The sequence below is a fragment of the Humulus lupulus genome, chromosome 4 (assembly GCF_963169125.1).
Source record: "Humulus lupulus chromosome 4, drHumLupu1.1, whole genome shotgun sequence".
NCBI lineage: Eukaryota > Viridiplantae > Streptophyta > Magnoliopsida > Rosales > Cannabaceae > Humulus > Humulus lupulus.
This window is the reverse complement of record NC_084796.1, coordinates 17,996,682-18,006,517: the sequence shown is the minus strand read 5'-3', so window position 1 is coordinate 18,006,517 and position 9,836 is coordinate 17,996,682. Positions and strand designations below refer to the sequence as shown.

General features: G+C 36.4%; 1 protein-coding gene across 2 annotated transcripts; it reads left to right on the top strand.

Annotated features, from left to right (window-relative positions):
- Positions 1–2,269: 2,269 nt before the first annotated feature.
- Positions 2,270–9,617, top strand: LOC133830089 (putative F-box protein At1g33020). Of its 2 annotated transcripts, XM_062260000.1 has the most exons (3): positions 2,270–2,551; positions 5,824–5,943; positions 9,420–9,617. In XM_062260000.1, exons 1-3 carry the CDS (start codon positions 2,351–2,353, stop codon positions 9,438–9,440), a joined length of 342 nt encoding a protein of 113 aa, XP_062115984.1. In that variant the 5' UTR covers positions 2,270–2,350; the 3' UTR covers positions 9,441–9,617. The 2 variants fall into 2 exon arrangements, with proteins under 2 accessions (XP_062115984.1, XP_062115983.1); XM_062259999.1 differs by lacking the exons at positions 2,270–2,551; positions 9,420–9,617 and adding an exon at positions 3,524–5,503 and having other exon boundaries at positions 5,824–5,942.
- Positions 9,618–9,836: the final 219 nt, after the last annotated feature.

Genomic DNA, 9,836 nt, shown 5'->3' with positions numbered 1-9,836 from the left:
AGTTACTTTTAAAAGCTACATTTTCATTGCTTTAGAAATTATTTAAGATACCAATTGGTTACATTTTGATATATGACTAATTTTTTTGGTATGCCACAAATTTAAAGCAACCAACAAACTTAGGGAGTTACCAAAAAGAATCTTCTTATGCTCTATTTAAAAATTACCAAACAATATCCTAAAGAATTTATTTTAAAAGAGTTACTTGAAATATTTCTAAAATAACTTTAAAGTTGTTTAGAATACCATACGGTATCTTTTAAATGTAAAATAAAAATACAAATTTTGGTGTATTAAATTTTCTTTAAGTTCAAAGTTTAGTTACTTTTTTGTTAACAAAATATAGAAAAGAATCTAAAATGTTGGTTTTTATTCTGGTCATCTTCTCCAGCGACGACGAAAAAACTTATGCTTTCTAAAATGATCATCTTGAATAATAGGTCGTGATGGTACCACTCTTGAGCCCAACCGACTAGCGGTGTAGTCGGGATTTTTTTTTTTGAAGTTAATGAGAAGAGTAAGAAATAATGAAAAGTAAAAAAAAACGTGAAAAACGGTAGAGAGTGGGAGAGATTTGACATAAGACAAAGTAGTAGCGTTCTTTTTTTCTTTTAAAAGCTTATATTATTTAATAAATGGTTTATACCTTTTTAAACCTTGTGTTTTGTCTCATTACCTGTTTGGACCTATGTTTTGACAAATTATTTTTTGGACCCTATGTTTTGTAAAATAGTTCAAATAGAACCCTAAACCCGGTTTTGATAAAAGTTTTCTCAACTGAAATTATAAATAATTCGCAAAACTAACAATTCAGAACAAAAATAAAATCATTCTGCTTAAAAACTGTGTTGTAATATTCAATTTTTTCTTTATCAAAATTGAGTTTAAGGGTCTATTTGAACTATTTTACAAAATATAGTATCCAAAAATAAAATTTTTAAAACACATGGTCCAACACATGTAATGAGATAAAACACATGGCCCAAAAATGTATAAACTCTTTTTTTAAAAGCGGTATATAAAAAGCGGTAAAAACTAAATTAAATAAGCCACCACATTTTTGTAAGGGAAATTTCAGATTATATGCTTAATAATATACTCTATTTCATCTATATAACAAATTTAATAGACATCCCAAATATATGTCATTTTGTATATTTTTTACTATAATACCTTTTTCATTAAACTCCCCACTCTCTCTCACATTAATGTGCACCCATGATTAATTTTTGTGTTCTACATAAAAAATGTAAGGCTTTAAATATGTTAAATGTATAGATATCAAAAAAAATACTAAGATTAAAAAAAAAAAAACTAAAACGGACATTCAAGCAAAAGTTATGGCTCACCAAAATTTCTGTCAAATTTTAGCGCAGAGCATCGATATAACATCGATGTACTATCGATTTTGCATTAGTTTGGCCAAAAATCAAGTTTTCATTATTGCATCGCATGAGCATAAAAAAAGCATCGATTTTGCATCGAAAAAACATTGTTTTGGAAAAAAAAAAAACCAAGTTTTGAAGATTGCATCGATTTTCCATCGAATTTGCACAGTTTTGGCCTCAAATTTTATGGATGCATCGCAATTGCATCGAGAAAGCATCGAAATAGCATCATTTTCATTATTATTATTTTTGTACAAAAACGATGTTATTTTGATGCTCCTTTGATGCAATTGCGACACATCCACAAAATTTGATTTTTTTGGCCAAAACTATGTAAATTCGATGCAATCTTGAAAATTTGGTTTTTTTTTTGTTGCCAACACGATGTTGTTTCGATGCTCTTGCGATGTTATCATGAAAACTTGATTTTTGGCCAAAATGATGCAAAATCGATGGTACATCGATACTATATCGATGGTGTGTGTTGAGATTTGACGAAAATTTTGGTGAGCCATAACTTTTTGCTTAAATGTCCATTTTAGTTGATTTTTTTAATCTTAGTATTTTTTGCGAGATCTACACGTTTAACATATTTAAAGCCTTAAATTTTTGATATACAACACAAAAATTAATCATGAGTGCACATTAATAGGAGTGTTTATGAAATGAGTATTTTTGTCCAAATCATGATTGAGGGCACATTAATGGGAAGGTTGTTTAAGTTGGCATATTAAAAAAAATTAGTATGTTATGATGCATTGGACCTAAAATTTCCCTTTTGTCATTAAGTCACGTGTAATTTTTTATTTATTTTATTTATGAAGATTAATTATAATTGTTAAACATTGTTAAAAAAGGGAGAGGAGTCACAACAAAGAAAGTCAACGACCCATGCTGTGCTGTTTAACTAACTAATCTCCTTCGCTCTCTTCGCTAAATCTCTTTCAATATCTCAGTTTCCAATGGCTAATCCAGAAAAAGGAGTGCTCTACAATAATATCCCTTGCGAATTTCTTGAGGACATTCTTTCAAGACTCGATGCCAAATCTCTTAAACGGTGCGAGTGCGTCTCTAAATCTTGGCTCTCTCTGCTACGGGCTCCGTATTTCACCAATCTCCACCTCCAGCGTCAAGTACCTTGTGTAGTTTTCCTCCAGAAAAAGGTTAGAAGGTTCAATCACCATTTATCCATTTGTAATGGGGAAAGTTTTGTTGAGATTTCTAAACAGAAATTTCCCTTTTGTGAGATGAATCAACCACCGTTGTTATTGTTTATGGGCAGCGATAATGGTGTCATATGCCTTTATGACTTAAGGGATAAAGTGGTTTATTTATGGAACCCCACTATTAATGAGTCTAAAGAATTGGCCCCTTTTCCTCAATTGGGACGTAATCATTCTGAACTTGGGCTCGGCTATGATCCCTTGACCAGTGATATCAAAGTGGTAAAGGTCTCATCTCTTGATGAGAATGGTGTTGTTAACTCTCGTAATATGTTTAAAGAGGGTAACCAAATTGGGATTTATAGTTTGAGAAGCAATTCATGGAAAACAATGGCAATGCCTAACATATTTTCAGAATTTGAATCTTCTACTTTTAATATAACCATTCATACATCTTTGGGTTGCTCCATTGTTGTTAATGAGTGCATTCATTGGATGATTTGCTTTGGAAATACAACTGATTATCACCAATCATCTTTAGGGATAGTTGCTTTTGATACAAGTATGGAGAAATTTACGCTTATAAAGTCACCTCAAATTGTAAGAGGACCTGATGTCAGGAAGTTAGCTAACTTTTCTGGGTGCCTCTCTTTTTTCACTTTGAATGAAGTCCAAGTAGTTGACATTTGGGTTATGAAGAAGTATGGTGACACTGATTCTTGGTTCAAATATTTGTCAATCAATTTACTCAGTCTTCTTCCAAATACGTTTGGTCAATATTCTAGCTGCATTCCAAAAGATTTTTTGAGTAATGGAAATCTTGTAATTTGCTGTACTAAAACTTATTATTGGTATTGGTATGATACCAAGAATAATAGGCTTGAACATATGGGTGAAAGATTTGATGTGTTGGGCCTCACTACATATGTTGAGAGTACTTTTAAGTTAGAGGGTTGAGAAAAACCCATATGGATATGTGATTCATGGATGGTGCATTTCTCCTTTGTGTGGTAATGTATTAGCAGTATAATAGTTGGGATGCTTTTAAAATGTATAGATTCGGATTCTTTGTTCAAATATATTTATACCAAAAATCAGTTACTTGGGTTATGGTGACTCGAATTCTTGGTTCAAATATATGTCAGTTGATTTTTGCAGATTTATTCCATTTGAGTTTGGTCCACATTCTAGCAGCATTCCAAAAGATTTTTTGAGCAATGGGAATCTTTTAATTTCTTGCATTGATTCTGATTATTGGTACAAGTATGATGCCCCGAATAAGAGGCTTGAATACTATTACAACTTAGTCCCTTAGGCTTTATTTTCCTCAGGCTTTGTTTCACATTCTGTTGTGTATGTTTTTCTGTTTTACTTATTGTTTCAGTTCTGTTTCAGTCTGTTTGTTTTTCTCGTTCTGTTTCTTGCTTTCTCCTCTCTATAAATACCTTAGCTGGTTCCTTTGTAATTAGACAGTTTTTTTCACTCAGATAATAAAGCTTTGTTTTCATTTCTCTTTCAATCCTTCGTATTATGGTATCAGAGAGGGACCCTTGGTGCTCTCTAACTTAGTTCAATCCTGCTCTTCGTGCTTCCCCCTCCTCCGTCGTAGCAGCGTTCATCCTCTCGGCTCCGGCGTTTGTCGACGAGCTTGTTCTTTCGTTTTTCCCTTGGTTCTCCTTCCTCCTCCTTGTTTCGTTTTCTTTTCTTGCGATGTCTGATTCTTCCAAGACCGGTGGCCACGATTCATCTCCGTCGACTACAACTCCAACTGGTGTTACTGGAGACGATAACCCTCCTGCCATCCAGAACTCATATACAGCAAAATACTCCATTGACGATCCTTCCGACCCGTACTACCTTCACCATGCCGATAACCCAGGCAATGTGCTCGTTTCTAAGCTTCTCACAGGTCAGGACAATTATACCGCCTGGAGTAGAGCCATGATGCTGTCGATTTCAGTCAAGAACAAACTTGGCTTTCTAGACGGGTCCATATCTAAACCCTCTTCTTCTGATTCACTATTATATAATGCCTGGCTTAGAAATAACAATATGGTTATTTCTTGGATTTTGAATTCGATCTCTAAAGATATCTCTGCTAGTATTTTGTATGATGAAAGTGCAGCTGAAATCTGGAATGACTTAAAGGTCAGATTCCAGCAACGAAATGGTCCTCATATTTTCAATTTGAGGAAAGAACTGATCAACCTAAAACAAGATTTACAATCTGTTAGTATATACTATACTAAACTCAAAACTCTTTGGGAAGAGTTATCCACTTACAGGCCATCTTGTACCTGTAATAGCTGTACATGTGGGGGAGTCAAAGCTCATCAAGATCATTACAACATGGAGTATATAATGTCCTTCTTGATGGGTCTTCAAGACTCCTACTCACACGTTCGGGGCAACATTCTGGTCATGGACCCCTTACCATCTTTAAGTAGGGTTTTTAATCTTGTCTCCCAAGAAGAAAACCAACGTGGCCAAGTGCACATTCCCTCTCCTATGGAACCTGTTACAAACCCTCCTATGGCAAAGTGCACATTCCCTCTCCTACGGAACCTGTTACAAACCCTCCTATGGCATTTGCTTTTTCCAACTCTTGGGCTAACAATTAGAAACAAGATTCTAATGCTCCTTGGTCATATACTCCTCGCAAGAATCGACCTTTTTGCACTCATTGCAATATCCATGGACACACCATTGACAAATGCTACAAGAAACACGGCTACCCTCCGGGCTATAACAAACCTCGGCCTCAACACAATTCTGCTGCAACAAACCAACTCAATACCAATGATGTTGCTGCTCCTGCTCAAACCGGTTACACCAGCACTACTTTCTTACCTCAACTCAATGCTACTCAATATCAACAACTTCTTAATCTCCTTGCTACTCCACAAACCGGTATAACACCTTCTAACACTACTACTTCAACAGATACATCAGGTATTATCTTGTCTTCTTCTCATAATTTTCAAAATGCTAATGACAATTCTTGGATAATAGACTCTAGTGCCACTAGGCACATTTGCTCTAACATAAATATGTTTACTTCTCTCAGTCCCATACCTCCTATTAAACTTATTCTCCCAAACAACTCTCATTTGTTTGTTCATCACTGTGGTAATATAAATTTACATATCAATCTTGTTTTAAATGATGTTCTTTATGTGCCTCATTTTAGATACAACATCATATCCGTAAGTGCCTTGACTTTCTCTCAACAAATATCTGTTATTTTTACTCACAATGAATTCACTTTACAGGACATTCAAACCAGGAAAACGATTGGCAAGGGTAACACCCGACAAGGACTGTATACTTACGATATGACCCTTCAACAGTCTACCATAAACTCTGTTAGTGCTGAAATATGGCACAATCGAGTAGGCCATCTTTCCTCTAAATGTCTTGATTTACTTAGTAATGTTTTGCAGTGTAATTCTCATCTTTTACACAAAAACTCTACTTGTTACATTTGTCCCAAAGCAAAACAGAGAAAGTTACCTTTTCCTAATAACAATACATTTGCTTCTCAATTATTTGATATTGTGCATTGTGATATATGGGGACCTCACCATATTCCTTCTCATTCCGGATATAGATTTGTCCTCACTTTAGTTGATGATAAATCCCGTTTTACATGGCTCTATCTCCTTAAACACAAATCGGATGTGCTTCATATTTTTCCTACATTTATTTCCATGATTGAGACACAATTTCATACTGTTATAAAATGTATAAGATCAGACAATGCCCCTGAGCTTGGCTTTGCTGATTTTCTTGCTCAGAAAGGCATTTTGCATCAATTTTCATGTGTCGAAACGCCTCAGCAAAATGCTATTGCAGAACACAAGCATCAACACCTCTTAAATGTTGCTCGCGCTTTATTTTTTCAAGCACATACCCCAATTTCTTTTTGGTCAGATTGTGTTCTTACTGCTGCATATATAATCAACAGAACACCTACCCCAAATCTGACCAACCATTCTCCTTTTGAACTATTATACTCTAAACTGCCTGATTACAATTTCTTTCGCACTTTTGGCTGTCTTGCCTTTGCTTCTACACTTTCTTCACATCGCACTAAGTTCGAACCATGGGCTCGAACTTGCATCTTTGTCGGCTATCCCCCTGGCATAGAGGGATATAAACTTTATGACATTAACACTCATCAATTTCTTATCTCCAGGCATGTTGTTTTTCACGAAAATATTTTCCCTTTTGCTAAATTGAACAACACTACTGTTTTGTCTGATCCTTTTCCTAATGTCATTATACCCTTTGTTATGATTTCTAACACCCCTATTGCAGATCCTGATGTCACTCATTTCTCTAGCTCTACAAATGCTCCTCTTCGTGGTTCTAATCTTACACCAGCAAGTCCTCTTAGTGCTGACTCAACCTCCACTTTACAAAATGATACTCACCTTGAGTCTCCTTTTCAGCCTGATGATGCTTCTTCCTCACCGCATTCTCTACCTGATGTGTCCCACGAACATGCCCCCACTCGCAAGTCTGCTAGGACATCAAAACCACCTGCCTATCTTACGGATTATGAGTGCACAATGCAACTCAACTCACACATACTACTCCTTATCCTATTAAACATTTTTTGTCTTATTCCAAACTTTCTTCTAACCATCATAATATGGTTCTTGCAGTATCCACAAATCCAGAGCCAACCTCCTATAAGCAAGCTGCCACTGATCCCAATTGGGTACATGCTATGGATCAAGAATTGCAAGCCTTGCAAAACAACAACACGTGGTCCTTTTCTACCTTGCCTCCAAATAAAAAGGCCATTGGTTGTCGATGGATTTACAAGATTAAATACCATAGCAATGGTACTATAGAGCGTTACAAAGCTCGTTTAGTGGCGAAAGGATATGCTCAACAAGAAGGCCTTGATTTTTTTGACACTTTCTCCCCTGTTACCAAAATAGTTACACTTAAACTAATCTTAGCTATCTCTGCCATAAAACATTGGCATACTCTTCAGTTGGACATCAATAATGCCTCCCTCAATGGTGATTTAAATGAGGAAGTATACATGACTATTCCCCCTGGTTTATTGATTCCAACTTTTTTGAATGTAGGTACTCAACCGGTTTGCAAACTTCCCAAATCCCTTTACGGTCTTCGGCAATCTTCACGGCAGTGGCACACTAAGTTGACAGAAGCTCTACTGCATGATGGTTTTACCCAATGCAAGGCAGATTGCACATTATTCACAAAAGGCAAAGAGACGTCTTTCATTGCCCTCCTAGTTTACGTTGACGATATAATCATTACTGAACCAAACTTACACCAATTACACCAAATACAACAAACTCTTCACACCCATTTCAAGCTTAAAGCTTTGGGACCCTTGAAGTACTTTCTTGGTTTCGAGATAGCCCGCTCCTCTGCTGGTCTTTTTCTTTCTCAACGACAGTACACTCTTCAACTACTACAAGATACAGGCTATTTGGGCAGCAAACCTGCTGCCACAGCTATGGATCCACGGGCAAAACTTGACTCCACTTCTGGCCAACCCTTACATGATTCTTCCCAGTTCAGAAGACTTATTGGACGCCTCCTTTACCTCACTCTCTCAAGACCTGACATCACCTTCGCTGTTCACTACCTTAGTCAGTTTATGTCAGCTCCTCGCACTCCCCATTTACAAGCAACGCATCATCTTCTCCAATATCTGAAGTCCAAACCGGGGCAAGGCCTTCTCTACCCATCTTCTTCTTCCCTTAACCTTAGAGCTTTTTCAGATTCTGATTGGGCTTCTTGCCCCATCACAAGACGGTCTACTACAGGATTTTGTGTCTTTTTAGGAGATTGCTTAATCTCTTGGCGATCCAAGAAACAACCTACGATTTCAAAAAGTTCTGCAGAAGCTGAGTATAAGGCGTTGGCTGCCACTGCAAGTGAAATTACTTGGCTACAATATTTGCTTGATGCTTTCCAAATTCCTCAGACTTCACCTGCTTTCATCTATTGCGATAATGTCTCAGCAGTTCATATTGCAAACAATCCAACTTTCCATGAGTGTACAAATCATATCGAGTTAGATTGTCACTTCATACGAGACAAAATAAAAGCTTCCGCTATTCGCCTCATTCCTATCAGTAGCAAGCACCAGCTCGCAGATGCTTTCACGAAGCCGCTCCCTTCTACAACACTGCATTCTCATATATCCAAGATGACTGTGCATGATATCCACAGTCCATCTTGAGAGGGGGCTATTACAACTTAGTCCCTTAGGCTTTATTTTCCTTAGGCTTTGTTTCTCATTCTGTTGTGTATGTTTTTCTGTTTTACTTATTGTTTCAGTTCTGTTTCAGTCTGTTTGTTTTTCTCGTTCTGTTTCTTGCTTTCTCCTCTCTATAAATACCTTAGCTGGTTCCTTTGTAATTAGACAGTTTTTTTCACTCAGATAATAAAGCTTTGTTTTCATTTCTCTTTCAATCCTTCGTATTAAATACAAGGGTGAAAGAATTGGTGTGTTGGGAGTACTTTTAAGTTAAATGGTTGAGAATTCTGGATCGACAGAGAGAAATCCGTATGGATCTGTGGTTCATGGATGGTGCATCTCTCCTTTGTGTTGTAATGTATTAGCAGTATAAGAGTTGGACTGTTTTTCAAATGTAAAGACATTGTTCACCTGCCTGGCCAGTTTAGTTATGGTTTTGGAAACTTGAGAATTACATGCTGCGCCTACTCTACTTGGTTTGGTTCCGACTTAAACAGTGTAATAAATTCAAGTTTGTGATGTTGGCTGCAAATTCTGCAATGAGCTACAAGTCTGTTACTAATAACTGGTTTATAATTGATGACACTTACTGGTTGCTATTGCTTTTTTGGACAGCTGGTTGTGCTACTAATGTAGCTTTGCACCTTGGGCTACTTTAAATGGTCTTTGCTGTCTCACAGTTGATAGGTGACTGTCCCCCAATAGTGTACTCTTTATGACTAATGAGTTTGTTTTTATTGGTTTGCTTGTTTGTGAACATGTTTTTTGAGTTTCCAAGTTCCTTATATGCTATGTTCTCTCTTCTTCTATTTATTTTGGTCTCCTAAAGTTTCAATTATATATGGGAGAGGGGTACTTTAGTCTCAATTTGACTGATCTAATGTCATAGTTTTTTTAGCCTGAAATCTGAATTCCTATCTTTCTTATCACTTATTAGATAATGTTGGCACCATCTCTCCTCTGAATTCTCTTCTATTATTAATCTGAGTAGAAAGTGCTGGACTTCGATAAGTTTAATTCTCTTCTAATGGT

Excerpts from the sequence above, each read along its gene's own strand:
- LOC133830089 (XM_062259999.1), top strand. The coding sequence starts at position 4,262 with ATGTCTGATTCTTCCAAGACCGGTGGCCACGATTCATCTCCGTCGACT.